Raw genomic sequence first — 21,796 nt, forward strand, 5'->3', positions numbered from 1 at the left:
AGCACGTCCTGCACCATGACGTCATACACACGTCCATCCCATAGACGTCTTTGATTGACACCTACCTGACCGACCGACCAGGCGTCCAGATCCTCGGCCTACTGGACTAATTACAGCACTTTGGTCTCAACTTAATTAGACTGAGGTCGGCGAAAACCCTCCGACTTCAGGTTAGCAAAACACACTCTGACGTGGCCGGGCGCTCAACGAGACCGGCTATTATGCCGGCAGAACCGGCATGTTTTCTCAGACAACACGAGCCGGACTAAATGATGTCATGTTAAGAAATCCGGGCTGCGGGGCTTATTTTCGCAATTATTTTCCGCGACGGAAAATTTAATTGTTCGTAATTTTTTAACGAAATTCAATCCGTCTGGCAAGCTTTAGTAGTAATGTAATTTTGATTTGACTGTAGTGATATTATCTTTTAATGGTGGAGTGACTTGGATGTTTCGCCTGAAAGTAATTCTAAAAATAACATCAATATTGAATAATCAAGTTAGTATTTATTTTTAAAGTAGTTTAATTTGACTAAAGTAACATGACTGTTGCAATAGTTAAGAGATATTTTGTCGTTAAATTGTTCAATTTTCAAATATCGTAGCATTATGTGGATACTTTATTGTCTAGTAACTTTTTTCTCATATAACTATGTTTTTAGTATTATTGCATTTAAGTTGATATTTTGGTATAGAATGGCCCCAATTTAAACAAAAGTATTGTATCATAATTAAAACTGATTTTTTAAATTGTTTTTTTTTTACTTCATAGATGTATATGAAAAATAGTGTAGAACTAGCGTTCATATTTTATTGTCAAGTAATTCTAACTTCAGACAAGTGTTTTATTATTGTTGTAGTATTATTTCTAATATTGTATTGTCAATTGATTCTAATTTCATAGAAGTACATTATCAATATTGTAGCGTTAATGTTAATATTTCATTGTCAATTGATTCTAATTTCATAGAAGTACATTATCAATATTGTAGCGTTAATGTTAATATTTCATTGTCAAGTGATTCTAATTGACTAACGCAACAACACCGCTATAGTTGTGAGTGACATTGTTGAACTATAATGTTTAGCCACATGACAACTGCGACGTGGCATATAAATGTCATCGACAGCTACACCTCGATGTCATTCGTGGTTGAAACACTCCGACTATCTGTGTTTGGTGGACTAAAATAAAAATACGTTAAAGCTAAAATCTGTGTTCCCAAGTTAAATCTAATAATGTGTTCCAAACTACAATCTAATGTGTTCCAAAGTTAAATTGCCGAGCAGTCTTAACCAAGGTCAATGCTATTATTGACATAAGCTTCGATATTGGAGGACCCCCCCCCCCCCCCGCCACACACACACACCGTGTCTTATCTGCCTGGAATTATTTTCTGTCCCAATCGAAACGTCCCGGCCCGTTGATATCTGCCCACCGTCCTGTTGATATTTTCCCCACCGTCTTGTTGATATATGCCCCACAGTCCTGTTAATATATGTCCCACCGACCTGTTGATATGTCTCACAGTTTGTATTTTTTGGTCGGCGACAAAGGTCTACACGCCAACTACACACCTCATTATAACAAAAATACACCTCATTTTTTTTCTATTTTCCAACCCAAAATTCAACTTTGTCAAATTTTCTAAATTTTACCCTCTCCGATTTTTAAAAACTCCACCAAATTCTAAGTATATCAAGGTCCATTTCAAAATTATATCCAACCTAATTTTTTAAAAATATATCCAAGCCAGCTTTTTAATTCATTCAAACTCATCACTTGAATTTAAATCCAAACTGCTTTATAATTTATCCCACTTAACACAGTTCTATTTTCGTAAACACAGTCCTACCTTTAAAATTAGAACCGCGTCCCCGTTTTATTTTCTCGATAGGATTTACTTTAAAATAATTAAACTCCGGTTACTAAATAAATGTTCAATCACTTCAACACATTTTTCATTCAATCACCCATTTTATTGATCGTGTTTATAAATACCCATTTGATTATTTCGTTAACAAATATTGATGTGTGTGTTTCTTTCAGGCCCGATCGGACAAGCCCCTGTTTTCAGCTAACCATGAGTTAGATAGTTTGGTGAGTACACGCAAGTTACTGTTTCTATTTTTCACGTGTGTCCAATGGTTTGGATCAAATATGATCTAATGTTGATTTTTGGCGTCTCTGGAACACGATAATGTTGACAAAATACAATCAAATGTTATTTTTGATTTTTACTTTTACCAAATGCTTTAGATGAAAATGCTCTTTAAAACTATTAGTTAATTATCCACATAAACTAATAATTTAGGCCATATATATATATATATATATATATATATATATATATATATATATATATATATATATATATATATATATATATATATATATATATGTGTGTGTGTGTGTGTGTATTTATTTAAAATCATTTTATGGTGTTTGGCCATAAATTTTGTTAACAAAAAAACCTATACAAAGTTTTAAAACCCAACGTACTTTCAATAACAAAATTTCTTTTAATTCTAAAATTGTGTTTCCGAGTTTTACAAAATAAAAAAAATAAAAAAATAAAACGCCAAACTACACATCACTGCATTTCCGCAAGGGATGTTTTTTTTTCCTTTTAACCTTTCAACTTTCAAACCCAGCACACACCCCTCCCATCTCCTAAAAAAATTTTAACTTCCGTATTTTTCTACTAACGACGTTACATTGGGCCCTTGTGCAGATGGTGTTATGGGGGGGGGGTGAGGGAGGGTTGGTCACCTCCCAGCCCTATCCCATCAGATGGAGGGGGGGGGAGGATGGGTCATTTCTGCCGTAGCCCATGATCACGTGACGAAGATTGGGAGAAAGAAACCCCCGCGTGGCTCTGCTAGTCATTAGAAGACGCCGGACCCGGCCCCACCACAAAAAGCCGGCATCAACTAAATTTGCATCAATCTTTATTTTGACCTTCGCGCTGTCAAACACATTATGACGCCCTTGAATGGCTCCCCGACCCCGCCGAGTTTTCTCCGGACCCACAGCTCGCTCCCTTTCACCCACACTTTTGGAGGGTCGCATTCTTCTCTTCAACCCCCCCCCCCCCGCCCCACCCTAACCCATCTCCGGCTGTGTGGGCAGGGAGAATACAGTTCGTGGCTTCAATACTAAACAGGCCATTTCTCGCCAATGTCCACATGCCGGGGACCTAAAGTCCCGGGGAAAAAGGCCATTAGAGCCCGTCACATGACTAAGTTTATTTTTAGTCGCCAATCAAATGTAAACAAACTTGAAAAGAAAATTAACGAAGTTAAATTACTTCGACTTCAATTTTAGAATTTAAATATCTTTTTGGTTTTACTAATTACAACACCATGAACTCCATATCTCACATAATTATATTATCAACTAAAAAAATTAGAAATACTTAGTTTCTCTATTCAAAGAATAAAACTGTCCTCATTAATACATTTATATTCATCGGCTGGTATTTATTTGAATAGTGAGTTTAAACATTGTTTTACGTGTGAAGTTATCATCCCATTTTGTTGCGCTTGGTGTAAAGATGCTAGCATTGAATCTGATTTAGGATTTAGCGTAAGGGTGCTAGCATTGAAGCTGATTGAGGATTTAGCGTAAGGGTGCTAGCATTGAAGCTGATTTAGGATTTAGCGTAAGGATGCTAGCATTGAAGCTGATTTAGGATTTAGCGTAAGGGTGCTAGCATTGAAGCTGATTTATGATTTAGCGTAAGGGTGCTAGCATTGAAGCTGATTTAGGATTTAGCGTAAGGGTGCTAGCATTGAAGCTGATTTAGGATTTAGCGTAAGGGTGCTAGCATTGAGGCTGATTCAGGATTTAGCGTAAAGGTGCCAGCATTGATTCAGGATTCACTTGTGTGGAGTTGGTCAGGGATAAGTAGGACCTTGTTTCTAGACCTTGACCAGGGGCCATGGCCCGGCACCCCCGGGGTGATGATCGGAGATAAGGCACCAAAGAACTGCCTGTATCGTGACGTCACCTCGCACAGCACGTCCATGCAAAGTGATAAATTATTGTCAGAGTGACGTCATACATCCTGGCATCAGCGGCCGCGGGGAATGTTGGCGTCTGTACTGCTCACCACAGTCGTCTGTTGACCCCGGAAGTCGCCTGCTGGGTCCCGCCATTAGACCCAGGCTACCATCTTGGATCGTTTGGCTGACCAAATAATGACCAAGTTTTGTGGAACAAGTCTTTCTCACACTGGTCATTATGATGTAATCAACATACTAGACTTGGCGGTATCAGCTCATCGCCAAGTAATTGGTTTTCATGTCGGTAATCGATTTCAATTAAATCTATGCCTAGGTATATGAGTGGTTTAGTCAGAAATCGATTCAAATTAAATGTACGACTAGGTGTAGGTGTATAGTTAGATTGCGATTATAATTCAGTGTATAGCAGGATGTTTAAATCTTGGTTATAATTTATTGGAAGCCTAGGCTAGGTATGTTTAGTGTTCAGGAGTTAAGGTACAGCAGGCTAGGGTCAATGCGCTGAAGTGCGCTATTTTATGCTAATTGGTTAGGGTTGGTAGGCTAATATGTCTAGGATATAGTTGGTAGGCGAAGGTTGACTAAAAGATTATGAGATAAATTTGGTAGGATACGTTTGGTAGGATAGGTTTGGTAGGATAAGTTTGGTAGGATAAATTTGGCAGAATACGTTGGGTAGGATAAGTCTGTAGGATAAGTTTGGTAGGATAAGTTTCGTAGGATAAGTTTGGTAGGATAAGTTTGGTAGGATAAGTTTGGTAGGATAAGTTTGGTAGGATAAGTTTGGTAGGATAAATTTGGCAGAATACGTTGGGTAGGATAAGTCTGTAGGATAAGTCTGTAGGATAAGTTTGGCAGAATACGTTGGGTAGGATGCTGCTGTGAATAGATTATGTCGGGGAAGATTTTATCTCTGGCAGCAGCGAGAAAAATCTGGCACCCTTGACCTTGGAGCCTGCACCTGCTGTGTGCAGCCGGCCCACTAATTACTTGACCACAGCCTGACCCGTGGCATGACACACATGTGTTATGACTCGCGGCTCTTACGTTAGTCATGACCACACAGGGCAACTGGCCGCACCGGCAACTGACCACTGGCCGCACCGGCAACTGACCACTGGCCTGACTGGGCAACTGACCACTGGCCGGGTGAGTCCGACCGCGTAAACACAGGAGGTGACCGCCCTCCTGGCTTTTGATTCCAGTTCCAGCTCAGTGGTCAGCCAAAGATAAAAGATTTAATTGATAAGACAAACGGGCTAATGAGTTTTAAACATCGGTTCTCCTGACTTAAAGCTCTAATGACGACTTCCGGTATGATTTCATCCTTGTTTGAGAGCTAGATGTAATGGGTGTAATATGTAAGGATCAAACTACTATTGGCGTAATGTAAGCGGGGTGTTACCTATAGAATTTCGTTCTACTTCAAGCTAATTTGTAACTCAAGAACTAATTAAATGATATAAAAAGTAAATTTATTTCTTAATAATATAAATTACAAACACACATTTATATAAAACTTTACACATTATTGTATATATTTCTACACACCACCTTTTTTAATTTCTAAGCTCATTAATTTTCCAGGTTTTTAAATTTAATATTTTTCTTTAATTACTAACCGATTGTAAGTTTTGTAGCGTGTAATAAACGCAACAACAAAAAAATTCTTTCAATAAAAATCTGTCTAGACGCTGCTTGACAAAATATTTCTTCTTCAACCCGTTCCACAACGTGAAAAAATTCTATTCAAAAGTAAAAAGTTCAAAACAAAATTAATTAATTTTTTCAAATTATTTTTCCCCTCCTGCCTATAGCCGGCCGGATCAGATATTTTTTTAACGGGTTAAAAATGTTGAAAAAACTTTTATGAAATTTACTGGATCGCGTCTCGCTGAAAGGATTGAAGAAAATAATTTCAACTGATCGATTGGAACAAATATCGATCTAGTCTATCAGATGGTAGAGTGATTGGCGGCTATGCGGACAAGGATATATATATATATATATATATATATATATATATATATATATATATATATATATATATATATATATATATATATATATATATATATATATATACATATATATATAATTACCGGCTGAACAGCATTTTAAAAATAGAAATAAGCACACAAAACCGATAAACTAATACAGTAGTTCCTGTGAGGATTCCTTTAAACCTTTTTCTCTATGAGAAAATATTTAATTCCTTAACTAAGCCCGGAGTACACGGTAGACTAGCCGAGTAACTTGGCGTCCTCGGCTGATGAATGTAGTACGTCACTGCAGTAGTTGACTGACCTCCCTTGGCCATTGTTTTCCCTAGTTCCCGCCGCCATTACCGAGATGGCGTACCATGCTGTTATTCTGTGACGGCACTAGACCGGCTAAACCAAACACGGGCCCAAAAAATAACATTCTGCTCCAGCCTTGCTGGACTAGCCACAACATCCCCTTGTCACGTGGTTATGTCGGTATCACATTAACTCTATGTTTATATGTGAACACATGTTGTCTGATATTTATAATTAAAAACTTGTACAATTTCATTGAATAAAAGAATTTATTAAACACCGATTTACATATGAACACATGTTATTTTATATTTATAATTCAAAGCTTTTAAAAGTTCATTGAATAAAAGAGTTAATTAAACACTGATGTAAATATAGTTTCAATGTAAAACAGTCATTCGTATCAATGTCCTAAGTTAACAAAAAAATAAATTTCTATATCCTAAAATTGTGGCTCTTAAGTACATAGATCTTTGTTAAGCAACAGATTCTTGATTCTCCCCCCCCCCCCCCTCCACCTCCTAACCCATAACCGTTACTCCAAGAATAGTTAGGGTAGCAAAATCATTCATAGTATTCTGTTAAGTTTAGTCTTGTTTGCTCCATCTAAAAGTCAATTCTTATAACTTGTTTTATTGAATTCATAATTTTATAACTTATTTGTTTTATTGAATTACTAATTCCTTAACTTATTTGTTTTATTGAATTACTAACTCCTTAACTTATTTGTTTGATTGAATTACTAATTCCTTAACTTATTAATTTGATTGAATTAATAATTCCTTAACTTATTTGTTTGATTGAATTGCTAATTCCTTAACTTATTTGTTTGATTGAATTACTAATTCCTTAACTTATTTGTTTGATTGAATTACTAATTCCTTAACTTATTTGTTTGATTGAATTACTAATTCCTTAACTTATTTGTTTGATTGAATTACTAATTCCTTAACTTATTTGTTTGATTGAATTACTAATTCCTTAACTTATTTGTTTGATTGAATTACTAATTCCTTAACTTATTTGTTTGATTGATTTAATAATTCCTTAACTTATTTGTTCTATTAAAATAATAGTTCCCTAGTTCCCATTAGACTGACGATTGAATGAATAGTTCCCTAGTTCCCATTAGACTGACTTGAATGATTTCTGTCTTCAGATGATACAAGCTATCCAAGTTCTACGGTTTCACCTGCTCGAGTTGGAAAAGGTAAGTCCTACCTCACTTACCTCACTTATCTCACCTACCTCATTTTCACCATCTACCTCACTTTCACCATCTACCTTACTTTCACCATCTACCTTACTTTCACCATCTACCTCACCTACCTCTTTTATCTGACCTACCACACTTGCTTGTTATTGAGATGTGCAGGTAAAAATTGGTGGATCAAATCAATTCTCAATTTATCCATTCTAAAAAAAAATTCCTAGTGATAACATGGCTGATATCGTATTGATTGGTTGACCCCCCCCCCCCCCCCCCACACACACACACATGCGGTCTAGAAAAATGTCTGTGAATTTCAACAATTAAAATAGGGCATTGCAGATAAGAAGTGATCGGAACACACGTTCACGTAGGCCTACATTGTCACAGCCAGGAGTCCACCTATGTAGGAAATGTGTGTCCTGACGTTATAAAGGCTGGTTTTAATGTCACAAGTTAGTGGCACTGTTCTAATGTCACAAGTTAGTGGCACTGTTCTAATGTCACAAGTTAGTGGCACTTTTCTAATGTCACAAGTTAGTGGCACTGTTCTATTGTCACAAGTTAGTGGCACTGTTCTAATGTCACAAGTTAGTGGCACTTTTCTAATGTCACAAGTTAGTGGCACTGTTCTATTGTCACAAGTTAGTGGCACTTTTCTAATGTCACAAGTTAGTGGCACTGTTCTATTGTCACAAGTTAGTGGCACTGTTCTAATGTCACAAGTAAGTGGCACTGTTCTATTGTCACAAGTTAGTGGCACTGTTCTAATGTCACAAGTTAGTGGCACTGTTCTAATGTCACAAGTTAGGGACACTGTTCTAAAGTCCTAGCCTTGACAATGTCAAGTTAATTGTAAACAATTTTCACTTCGAAAATACTGACGATATAAGTCATGAAGAATTTGACTTCACAAATATCGCGTTCTGCGCCATATGTTCTCAAATTAATACAACAAATCAAGTAATTATTGTTGGGCCTAATTTAATATTAGTAAACATTATACGCAGGTACATTATGCAGGTCTAGGTTAAATATGTAGATAATTTAGTGTGTAGGTCATTACAAATATTTTGATACTATAAATAAATGTGGGCATACGATAGTAAAGCAATGTTTTTTTAGCATATGAAAGATGGCACATACACACATATAACTTTACATACATATATACAAATAACATGTAAATAACTAGACACATGCATATGTAACTACTTACATTACACTCACACAAGCACACCCATACAATAGCACAGATGCACGCGAATATAACTATATAGTATACACACGCGACTACACACATGCATACACACATACAACCACATCCACGTCACCCACTGGTGTTCTCACGAGCCGCCCCCCCTCCCCCCCCCCCAGCACCCGGCAACCAGGGAATGTGGAGATCTGAGCAAATGAACCGCTTGATAACCATGTTGTCACAAGACCTGGCCCGTTTCACTGACCCCCACACACACACCCCCTCACACACACACACTTTTCTGATATCACCGCCTGTGTTGGTAGTTCCTAGTTCGGGTTTTCCCATTACAGAGAAATAATTTGAGCACCAGTAACGCCATTATGGCCAACCGAGGAATCCATGTTACATACAACTTGTCATTTGTACAACTGAAGAATCCATGATGTTACATACAACTTGCCATTTGGCCAACTGAGAAATCCATGATGTTACATACAACTTGCCATTTGGCCAACTGAGGAATCCATGATGTTACATACAACTTGTCATTTTGGCCAACTGAAGAATCCATGATGTTACATACAACTTGCCATTTGGCCAACTGAGAAATCCATGTTGTTACATACAACTTGTCATTTTGGCCGATTGAGGAATCCATGATGTTACATCCAACTTGTAATTTTGGCCAACTCAGGAATCCATGATGTTACATACAACTTGCCATTTTGGCCAACTCAGGAATCCATGATGTTACATACAACTTGTCATTTTTGCCAACTGAGGAATCCATGATGTTACATACAACTTGTCATTTTGGCCAACTGATGAATCCATGATGTTACATACAACTTGTCATTTTGGCCAACTGATGAATCCATGATGTTACATACAACTTGCCATTTGGCCAACTGAGAAATCCATGATGTTACATACAACTTGCCATTTGGCCAACTGAGGAATCCATGATGTTACATACAACTTGTCATTTTGGCCAACTGAAGAATCCATGATGTTACATACAACTTGCCATTTGGCCAACTGAGAAATCCATGTTGTTACATACAACTTGTCATTTTGGCCGATTGAGGAATCCATGATGTTACATCCAACTTGTAATTTTGGCCAACTCAGGAATCCATGATGTTACATACAACTTGCCATTTTGGCCAACTCAGGAATCCATGATGTTACATACAACTTGTCATTTTTGCCAACTGAGGAATCCATGATGTTACATACAACTTGTCATTTTGGCCAACTGATGAATCCATGATGTTACATACAACTTGTCATTTTGGCCAACTGATGAATCCATGATGTTACATACAACTTGTCATTTTGGCCAACTGATGAATCCATGATGTTACATACAACTTGTCATTTTGGCCAACTGATGAATCCATGATGTTACATACAACTTGTCATTTTGGCCAACTGATGAATCCATGATGTTACATACATCTTGTCATTTTGGCCAACTGAAGAATCCATGATGTTACATACAACTTGTCATTTTGGCCAACTGAAGAATCCATGATGTTACATACAACTTGTAATTTTGGCCAACTCAGGAATCCATGATGTTACATACAACTTGTCATTTTGGCCAACTGAAGAATCCATGATGTTACATACAACTTGTCATTTTGGCCAACTGAAGAATCCATGATGTTACATACAACTTGTCATTTTGGCCAACTGATGAATCCATAATGTTACATACAACTTGCCATTTGGCCAACTGATGAATCCATAATGTTACATACAACTTGTCATTTTTGGCCAACTGAGAAATCCATAATGTTACATACAACATAACCGACGGATTAGACCTACCACCATATTTCCAGATTTCACACCCGGTCAATGTTTGTGTCGACACCAGACTACACATTTGTAAAGTTTTGAAAATGTTTTTCTACATTAAAAACTAGTACAGCAAAGCAGGAAATACAAGAAAAAAAGTCTAATTTTTTTTTAACACATTGCAAACTAAATAACATTCCGTACGACTACTGGTGTAATAAATAAATACTTATGTTGGCTATAGCCTACAGCATTAAAACTTTGCTATCAAATCGTCCAGGGCTAGAGCCGAGCCTATAGCGAGGCTTACTGTCTTCTTACTGAACATATTGAAGGTACAGCCTGAAAAAAAAACACTGCAAGATCCCCTGCAAGAATTAGCCACACAATGGGGTAACACACGTCAGTAAGACGGGGGATCAACCCACACCCCACAACCACACGGCCACAAATCCATTCATTGTGTCAACCACAAGCCGAGTGTACCCTCACATTCACAAACCAAAGATTGAAGAAAAAAAATTCTCTGTTGAATTGAACAGAAATGATAAGCTTCACCTCTACCCCACCCCTTGAACTGCACAATAGTTTTTCACCGCTGTTAATTATAAACAAATATAATGAAAGCAAATCTAATCACACCCTACTGCACGGAGCATATGCGCCGCAGTGGGCGCTAAATCTCCAGGTATTAGGGCACCGGTCCCCCCACAATGGCGTCTGTCACAGTCGTATATTTATTGACACGCCACAAATAGAATTTTTAAATATCTATTTTAATAAATAATATTGGTTTAAATGTCGATTAAAATGTGCTTTGTAAAAATAATTCCGCACATCGAAATGACAATTTGAATCGAGCATGCGTACAATGAAAACATTATTGTTTTTTTAAGCATTAATCATCAACAGAACACACGGCCCAGTACAAGGCACCTAAGTTCCAACTTACTGCTTATATTAACATTTCGCTGTCCGAAATATCTTTCCAATATTAATCACAGCTCTATTTATTTACAAACTTGTTTCTAATTTTAGATATAAGTTCCAGTTCTTGTACTGGTTAGGTCTAAAGTTAGCCTATAACCACACGACGTTTACATTACATTATGGTTAGGTCTAAAGTTAGCCTATAACAACACGTTTACATTACATTATGGTTAGGTCTAAAGTTAGCCTATAACCACAAGTTTACATTACATTATGGTTAGGTCTAAAGTTAGCCTATAACCACACGACGTTTACATTACATTATGGTTAGGTCTAAAATTAGCCTATAACCACACGTTTACATTACATTATGGTTAGGTTTAAAGTTAGCCTATAACCACACGTTTACATTACATTATGGTTAGGTCTAAAGTTATTCAATACTCACACGACGCTTACAATACAATACAATAAAAAAAAGAACGTTAATATTTTAAAATATTAGTTTCGGGTAATTACGTGTGATCGATCTAAAAATGTCGGTTATGTGTGAGCGGTTTAGGCTAATGTATTCTGTACTTATTAAAACGGCATCTGGCTATACACAACGCTGATTTTTTTTTTTTTTGTGCGTTACTAACCCTGGTCCTAAGTTTAAATTTAACCCTAGCCATTGCCCTAACATCGATCGTGAAGAGAAATTTAAAACAAGCCGAAAGCCGAACAAACTGTTGTGATCGACTGCCCGAGCAGATCGATAACGATTGATCTGTTTGATATCTGCAGGTCCACGAGCTCTGTGACAACTTCTGCCACAGATACATCTCCTGCCTCAAGGGCAAGATGCCCATTGACCTTGTCATAGACGACAGGGAGGGGGCGGGCTCTTCGGCCACACCCACATCAGCACCATCGAAAACATCGACGACAACATCACTAGATGCCATTGACCAGAACTCGGAGAACAGCCGCGATCATCAAGTAAGTTATTTCCCATGTCACCATTTGTGCTCAAAACTATAGAAGTTACTTCCCATGTCACCATTTGTAGTCATAATTATAGAAGTTACTTCCCTTCTTTTGAATCCCTATTTTTGACACCGTTAAATTAGTTACTCTTTCATTTTATCATTTTATACTCATTAGCTAATCCCAAACCTCTACCTTTCTTATTCCACTATATATATATATATATATATATATATATATATATATATATATATATATATATATATATATATATATATAATATGTCTGTGTTTGAAAAATGTGCACACAGTTAATGTCTAGGGGAGGCGAGGGTGGGGTGTACTTATGCCGCTAATTAGAGACTAACTAAGGCCGGCACCCCCAGATAGGGGCACTCAATTCATCTTGCCACCAGCCGCCATTATCCTCCACGGCCCCTGACCCCTGACCCCATGATGCCCCTGATCTATCACATGCAGGCTCCAGCCCCGCGCTGACAGGCCGCCATTTTGCTAAACGTGATACACTTCCGGTGTAAACAACTGTCCCGATGGTTTGTTTCTCGGATGGCCACGAAACACGTTTGTTTTCATCCCAAATATTCTCGTCCAATGTATTATTTTTATGTATGAGGGTATAATGCGCTAGAATGGATATGGTTAGAAAGTATGTTCGTTTACGTATTCAAATTTTAGGTTTCGTAAATAATGAAATAATTAGTTAATATTTGAAAGCATGACATACATTTGGAAGGGCCGATAACTTAGCATATTTTTGTTGGAAAAGTTTTTGTTTTTTTTGTTTTTGGTATTTACGAATCGAGTATTCATATTTTAATTATTGTAACTCATTTTCTTGTCATCTTTGCTTTAAAGTTTTAGAAAAAAAAACAACTTTGTACGAATTTTTAAACTGACAACCTACCCAAAGTGGTCAGTCCTAGATATCGGACAACCCGCGCTTAAATTCCACCCATATGTGACAACCCAAGCTAACAGGTCAATAGATAGGTGACAACCCCTGCTGTGACAACCCGGGATACAATACCTCAATGATTTACGATGCAGTCCATCCTCACAACTGCCATCGTCTTAGGTCTAAAGCCAAAGCTCGATGACAACACTACCAGTCAATAGCCGATAGGGGCCATAAAATTCAGTAAGAAAGAATTCGGGTGCGTCTAGAAAGGACGATTGACTTGAGCTGATATAAATTCCCTGCGCCCACCGTGTATGTGCTCACATTATGTGCACGTGTTGCAGAAGACTTACGCCCTAGATAAGATGGAGTTATTGATCACCCCCCCCCTCCCGTTGTCCTGACCAGACATTCTGATTGGTTTGTTATTGCATGAAATGACTAACATCCCAGCGCGCGCTTCATCAGGCTCTTAGATAGACTTTGTTTATTTCCTACCCGCGGCAGATGTGCTAGGGGGATAAGCCGCTGGATGGGCCATAAGTCAAACACCGGGTCTTACAGTCTTTTTTTCTAACGTTGGTCTAGTGGGGGTCTTACAGTCTTTTTCTGACGTTTGTCTTGTGGGGGTCTTACAGTCTTTTTCTTACGTTAGTCCAGTGGGGCATGGGTGTCAGCTTAACCTAGTGGAGAAATAACTGCACTGTTTATGGATAGTCCTAATACCTTTTATTTACCATATCTTCTATTGTCTGCTAATCTGCTTAGTGTCTATGAGATTAGCCCTAAACCTTTTGCCCCTTTCAAAATATGATCCATAGACTAAATCTTGAAAAGCGCAATATTTATGTTTCCTAAACGTCTTATTTTTATAACCGCTTAACTCAACACAATACTTACTTGCTATATTTACGTTTTAGTATCCCATTCTTCTGACCCCCCCCCCCCCCACCACAAGCCTTAGGGTAATGATTTTTTTCTAAGGCCTCTAATTAAAAATCAGCCAGCGGAGGCGCAGTGGAACAACCACACAGCTGTCACCTAGCCATCGATTTATAATCAATCAGGATGCATCAACCCCTGCTCGCCTGGCCCTAATCGCTAGCTGGCCAAGCCGTCTTAGAGAAAAAAAAATTACCGAATCTAATACTAGTCAAACTGGCCGTAGCTTATTTTCATCGGAATAAATGTTATTCACTTCTTTCACAGTCTATTTTCTTCTAGTCTAACTTACTGTAAAGATGTTCTACAAAATAATAATAATAAAAAAAAAAAAAAGAAAACATGGTCTTTTAGAATAGAGATTACCAAAACAGTAAAACAATACTAAGCCCATACCAAGGCGTTACAAGGATAATTCCATGATTATCCCAGGATTATCCCAAAACAAAAACAAGTCATAACAATCCTCCACAACAAACTCCCAGTCAACGATCTCTATCTTTGTAAAAAGGGTAGGGTCTCAAGAAGGTCGGCAACAATGGCACGACAAAGAAAAGGGAAGAAACAAAAAAAAAAGAAGTTAGCCGGGGAGTTAAGGGCCCTGAGTAATCAACCAATCGGCTGTTGTGCATGTGGCGAATGGCCCCCAAGTTTTTGCACAGGGGGTAGAGCCGGCCCAAATTGGCGGGCCGGTAATTAGATAAGTTAACAATCGATATCCCCCCCACCCCCACCCTCTCCCACAGGAGTCAAGCACCTCGTCATTCACATTGATACCAACATTAGGCCAGGCCGTTGTTGGGGGGCCTGGACAGTACTTTGACTGGCTTGGACAGTACTTCGACTGGCTTGGACAGTACTTCGACTGGCTTGGACAGTACTTTGACTGGCCTGGACAGTACTTTGACTGGCCTGGACAGTACTTTGACTGGCCTGTACAGTACTTTGACTGGCCTGGAGAGTAATTTGACTGTCCTGGACAGTACTTTGACTGGCCTGGTTAGCTCTTGTATCAGGAGCCGACTAGTCAACTGTGTCCTCTGGTCAATTGTGTCCACTGGTCAACTGTGTCCTCTGGTCAACTGTCCACTGGTGAACTGTCCCCACTGGTCAAGTGTCCACTGCTCAACTGTCCACTGGTCAACTGTCCACTCGTCAACTGTCCACTCGTCAACTGTGTCCTCTGTTCAACTGTGTCCTCTGGTCAACTGTGTCCACTGGTCAACTGTGTCCTCTGGTCAACTGTCCACTGGTGAACTGTCCCCACTGGTCAAGTGTCCACTGCTCAACTGTCCACTGGTCAACTGTCCACTCGTCAACTGTGTCCTCTGTTCAACTGTGTCCTCTGGTCAACTGTGTCCACTGCTCAACTGTCCACTGGTCAACTGTCCACTGGTCAACTGTGTCCTCTGGTCAACTGTGTCCACCGCCCAGCACCAACTGTCAGGTCCCGATGCACCACTAAACCCGAACCACCCTGTCGCCACTAGCGGTACCATCATCTCCCTGCATAGATAACCTGGTATTGATTAAACATAACTTGCAAACGTCCCCCCCCCCTCACCGCGTTATGTCTAGACGATTGACGCCTGTCTCGCTGGAATCAATCAAATATTCGGACAGGAGTCCTGTCACAGGACTGTCCTATACTGACTGGCCAATGTATTCTGTCCTCACTTGTTTTATGCAGGGGAAGTGAATCTTTCTAATACCTTATGACGTCACACGGTGTGGTTTACTCAGTGACGTCATCGTAGTCTGCTTCATGACGTCATGGTATGAGGGTCTGTTCCGTGACGTCATCATAAATGTTCTGCTCTATGACAGAATCGTGTTGTTGTCTGGTGCATGACGTCATCGGACGTGGCTGAGATAAATAATAATTAGTAGCAGACGTGGAGACCAGACCCGGTGGGCGGGATGTAAATATCAAAGACAATTAGCAGACGACAATAAGTTCCGCACGACGGTTGGCGTGTGGGCTGGCGCGCGGATAGATTGGTGTCCAACGGGTCTGTTCTAGGTGACAAGCGGTCAGCGGCCATTATTTCGCCGGCACGCGAACCTGGCCAGGAAAAGATGGCGCGGCCATTTTTTTTTTAATTTAGAAAAACCTGGCATTGGGAAACCAGTGAGACGAATGGCGAACAGAAGGCTAAGAAATCTGGCCAGATTTAGATGAAAAAAAAACTGAAGTTCAAGCCGGCAAGCTGTATGGATGCAGGGAGGGGGGGGGGTTTAAAGACCCCTGTAGATCGGGAGGGGGGGGGGGTCAGATCACTTTCAGTTTAACAATAGGATTGCGTGTGAGACCTAACTGGCAGACAATCGGGCTTGTGTTTTAGACGGGGTTGTGTGTGAGGGCGGGTGTGGGTATGTGTGTGTGGTGGGGGGTGGGTATGTGTGGGTCCTATATTTAATTAGCGTGTGTGAAGTGGTACGTTGAAATACAACGCGTGTGTCTTAGTTGCACATTCGAACGCGAGGAAATAAAACCCGGCATATAAAAAGCCAACCAATCGATTGATCGGGATTCTGGAAGTGTCACGTGATTGGTGGAAAGTCAAATTTGCATAATGACGTCATCAATAGGTATAACAACTGCATCCGTCAGATGTTTGTACAGTTTGTGTACATAACAACGAACAAATCTATACAAATATGTATCGGTTAATTAAAGAAAAATTCAAGGGAGATCATAATGTTGTTTTTCTTTCAAAAACGAATCGTCGTTACGAAAGAGAATAATAAATAACATATTAGCTGGTTCTAACCCTGACAAAATATTAGCCTGATCAACCCAATTTTTTGTGATAATTTCCTGAACAATTCTCAAAATAGAAGTTATTTTTTGACGTCGGGTTTTTAGGAGTAAATTAATTAAAAATTGAAACGTGTCTGATTATTAGATCTGTTGACACAGCCGGTAGAATAAACATAGAGAGTTGTCGCTCCTTAAATAAACAAAGCCGGTGCTATTGCTGGCATTGTCGAGTCCACTAATGTAACTTGTCTGTGACGTAACAAATTTGAGTCACCGCTGTCGTTGATCATTGCAGAGTCACAACTTTGGGTTGGAGTCACGTTTGGCACTTGGTGAATGGGAGTCAGCGTGAGTTGGGAGTCAGTTATAACCAGTTCTAGCCGCGTCACGAGTCACTAGGAAGATTTAACTTAATGTACCGCCCCACCGTGTCAGTAACTGTGTCACAACACATTATTCCACCGTGTCACAGACCAGCAGCTGTACTATACCAACACACCACTTCACTGTGTCACAAAGTGTGTCACTACACACCACCCCACTGTGTCACAAAGTGTGTCAAAAAGTGTGTCACTACACACCACCTCACTGTGACACAAAAAAGTGTGTCACTACACACCACCTCACTGTGTTACAAAGTGTGTCACTACACACCACCCCACTGTGTCACAGACCAGCAGCTGTGCTACACCAACACACCACCTCACTATGTTACAAAGTGTGTCACTACACACCACCCCACCGTGTCACAGACCAGCAGCTGTGCTATACCAACACTTGTGTAGAGTCAGGGTCCAGCCCCAGTGGAGTCAAAGAGTGGTTGATCAATACCCAGCAAGATGACTTACTCCCCTGGGGAATCCGTCTTGCGTGCCGGCACTATTCCACGATACGGGCACGATTCAGACACGTTTTCCACAGAATTAGAAATAAACGTGGTGGGGGCAGATACCACCAAGGCTAGATACTATCGCTCAAACCCCTCAAATCAATGGAGGTACCCGTATGTAACGGACCGTTGGGTACTATGGACTACAGGCCATGCTAATCGCCACACCCGCCAGTTAATGATAGGTCAGTTCCTCGCTGATATTTGATCCTTGTACTCCGCCATAATGACCTGTGGTTGGTACCAGCGGCCAGAGCTGTCCATGACGTAGTTTTACTGTCCATGATGTAGTTTTACTGCCAGTGAGGGTTATGATTAGACGCCATTGACCGCTCCTTGGCCGGATGTAATAGCGCTGTGTGCTCGATTTGTTCCGCTAAGTGTACTAATTATCTGACTAATTTACACGTAATCAATACGAAGTTGATGTTTAAACATTTGGAGTATGGGTTAATAGTATTAAGTACACTATCTGTACCTGTATGTTTAGTTAATTTGATATGATAAAAACTGACCGACCAAATTGGGAAAAAAAATCGGAGTGCTATTGTGGTTAGATGTGTACAATATTACAGGTGCAATATGGCGGCAACTGTGGACCACTTCCGGTCAGACAAAGCAGTTTTGTGCAGGACCCCGCATTAGCCGGCCTGCCGGGAAGACGATATGACAATCAGCGACCGGCCAGGCCGGCATTACCGCGAGTTGTGTGTCCCCATGCAGGTCTACCTTTGTGTGGGCGCGCCCCACCCCCCTTGAGATGGTAGGGTCGCTACACTTCATTAGCGGCCGCAACAAAAGATCTTCGGGTTGTACGGGCTAATTTTCAGTCTCGTTCGGCAAACCGTTGCCGGTCCGGCTAACCGTTATTCGTCCTATGGTCGGCAAACTCAGTTAAAAATGGCCGTTAATGACATCCTCCCGTCCCACCCTACCCCACCCCCAGGCCGACCCTCAGCGCCAGAGACGATTGACTCGAACACACGGGACTTAAGAACAACCCTAATGCTGGGTTTTAGTTTTACACAACAGAGGTTAAAACCTTCCTTAACTCAATCAACCTGGATCAGTTCTTCTCATTCTCGACGGTGTATTTCCGGACTGTACCTATTTTTTTCTTCACTAGCCGGGTCCGTCACCTCTATCCCACCCTGCCCCACCCCCGCCCCCACTTTTAAAAAATGTGCTTGCCGTTTTTCTCAAGCCCACCCCTACCAACTTATTTTTTTTTTAGCAACGTGCGTCTTGGGTTTCAGTAAAAGATATTAGATTACCTAGCGATAGACCGCGCTTTGGGTCCCTAATCTTGCCTGTTGATCTCGCCAACTTAAGTTGGAATGGCTATTCGCACAAGGTTTTCAAAATATAAAACAACCCTCCGGTTTAAAAAAAAAAAACAGAAAAAAAAATTGGACTTAAAACTGTAATAGCGTACGCAATTCTTGAATGCTTGAATGTTTTGTGGCGACGGGTAGGTTTAAGCACGTGGAAAATGAATTTTGGGCTCAGCGACGTACGGTACCGACAGCGTGATTAGCCAGGCTAGTGGGCAGGTGCGACAGTTCAGGACAAGTGTCGCATTAAGCCGGTTTAATCATCAGAACACGGTTTATAATCCCGTGCTTGTAAAATTCTAATTACGTCACCAGTCTTGGTCTGACGGACGGAAGGTGTACGTCTGCTAGAAGCGGCTCTAGAAAGGTGTGATTCTATTAGTGATAGTGGGAAGGTGTACTTTTGAAGACACCGGAAAAGTTTCATTTAACTTTGATAATGGGCTGCAGTAACTCTCCCATATTAGCTGCATATAATAGTTATAAAAATAGCTCATGTATAACAATGCTATATAACGTTACAACTATAACAATGGCAGGGGTATAATTATTTTACAGCAATAATAATATAGCTGCTACCACAGCGCTGCTGAAACTTCGAGCATTAAAGCTATACACAATCTCCCCAAAAATAGCCACTAAACACCAGAATACCAATACTATAATTTAAAAATACCCCTAGACAAGGGCAGAAAACTCGTGGAACAAGTTTGATTGAAGATGGCAGCAAGCAATGAAGAACAAAGTGCCCCTGTCTATAGAGTTATCCATCAGAGCCGGCCCATACCCTCGCCGCTACCAGCATCTAGAGTCAAACCCAGAGTTTACCCCCCCCCCCCCATTGTTAAAGTCTGGTACCCCGTCTCAGCCCAGCCATCGGCTTACAAGACCATCAACCTTCGTGGTATGGAACCGTTTCCTCATTTATCATAACTCCAGAGTTTCCCCCCTTATTTTTGGTCCCTGTAAAAATATGAGGTAATATTGTCCATGTTCTATCCCCAGTAGTTGTGTGGGGGCCATGGCGTGGCTCCACTCCGCTAAGCCCGGCTAACTGGGTCGGCCCATTCTCACGTCCTTATGCCGGGCCGGCCTCTCCCAGGGATTTGTCGGCGCGGCTTAAGACACCATTCCCGACTCTGTCTTCATGTCTTAACCGAAGCTATCATCATTATTTTGTCGTGTGGGGCTCAGCGGAACATAAATCTCCTTTCTTCTATCGATCTCACCAAACGGTTTCCTCCTGGCCGAGGGAGGGGTCTTTGAGGGGTGGGGGGGGGGGTCTTTGTGGGGGTGGGGGAGGAATCCTTGTAGGGAGGAATCTTCTGTTTTAGGTTTGGAGTTTAGGGACAACACGACGTGAGTACACACCGCTCCACAGTCAGGCAGGCATGTTTCTAGCACTGGTTGTGTAAGACGTCTCTAGAAAGACAGCTGATGTTGGGTATTAGAACAAAAACATATTTTTCTACATACAAGAATTCATCGACATTTTTTAAATCAAATTTTTATATATTAAAAAAAAAAACAGTTTAAAAAATTCCACGTATGAAAAGATTTCCTTCATGTAAAAATGTGAGTATGTGTGGATTGTTAACATAAATGTTTGTTGTGTCATTCACGGATGTCATCGACATGTCATGTCTGACGTGGCATCACTCACCCGGCACAGCGTGTGACCCCCCCCCCCCCCCGTCACGTGACCCGGGTCTACAAACGTCATCAACGTGGAGTGGTCTCCATCAACCTCAGCACACCACACTGACAAAACGACAACCACCACCGTAACTGACACACCAACAACGTCAGCAAACACTCAGCCGACTCGAAACCCCGGCACTTCTCTGGAACTAGGGGGGACAACTTGGAGTGGTGAAATTTTTTACAAAGAGATGCTCATTAACCCTCGAATGATTTAATTTACATCTGACCTAATTTTTTTCTAACCCGATAAAAACAGATTTAAATTTGAAACGGATTGATGATAGTGTTGTTGTTTAGTTAAGCGGTGTTGATGGGGTGGGGGGGGGGGGGGAGGGGAAAGAACACTCTTGAATGCTATGAGTATTTTTTTATTGTCCTGTAAGAGGTCTGATTGTGTGATGTCCTATGTCCTGTTTGAGATGTTTTTTTGTTGTGATGAAACATTCGTTCCTCAAATTTTATAATTCCCATGCGTCTGAAATCAGGAATAGATGCGGGGGTGGGAGGTTAGTGAGTCTCTATTTTGTATATAATGAATGATTGAACACCTACACCAGTTGATTGTTATTTTAACTAATGAGTGGGCAATGATTCCCATTCTCAATCAAACCAAATAAAAATGTTCATTTAAAACGTCAACTGGTCGCAAACAAACGACCCGACAGACCAGTCACTAAAGTCAAGTGTAACTAACGTGACCCAGCCAGTGTGTTTTTGTTATTGAATAGATCACAGCATTTGTTTATGTGACATTGTTTCCAAATGGTAAACAAACATTGCGTTTCATCTGGTAAACAAACA

General features: G+C 40.3%; 1 protein-coding gene across 1 annotated transcript in view; it reads left to right on the forward strand.

Annotated features, from left to right (window-relative positions):
- Positions 1 to 21,796, forward strand: part of LOC131943096 (homeobox protein Meis1) — a 121,348-nt gene that overhangs the window by 30,888 nt on the left and 68,664 nt on the right. The window contains exons 4-6 of the mRNA XM_059303122.1: positions 2,050 to 2,100; positions 7,488 to 7,538; positions 12,262 to 12,456. Of these exons, the coding sequence (XP_059159105.1) occupies positions 2,050 to 2,100; positions 7,488 to 7,538; positions 12,262 to 12,456 (297 nt within the window). The remainder of the gene's footprint in view (positions 1 to 2,049; positions 2,101 to 7,487; positions 7,539 to 12,261; positions 12,457 to 21,796) is intronic.

This window comes from Physella acuta, unplaced genomic scaffold (genome assembly GCF_028476545.2).
Source record: "Physella acuta isolate Inbredline_101_S28 unplaced genomic scaffold, ASM2847654v3 ptg000038l, whole genome shotgun sequence".
Taxonomy (NCBI): domain Eukaryota; kingdom Metazoa; phylum Mollusca; class Gastropoda; family Physidae; genus Physella; species Physella acuta.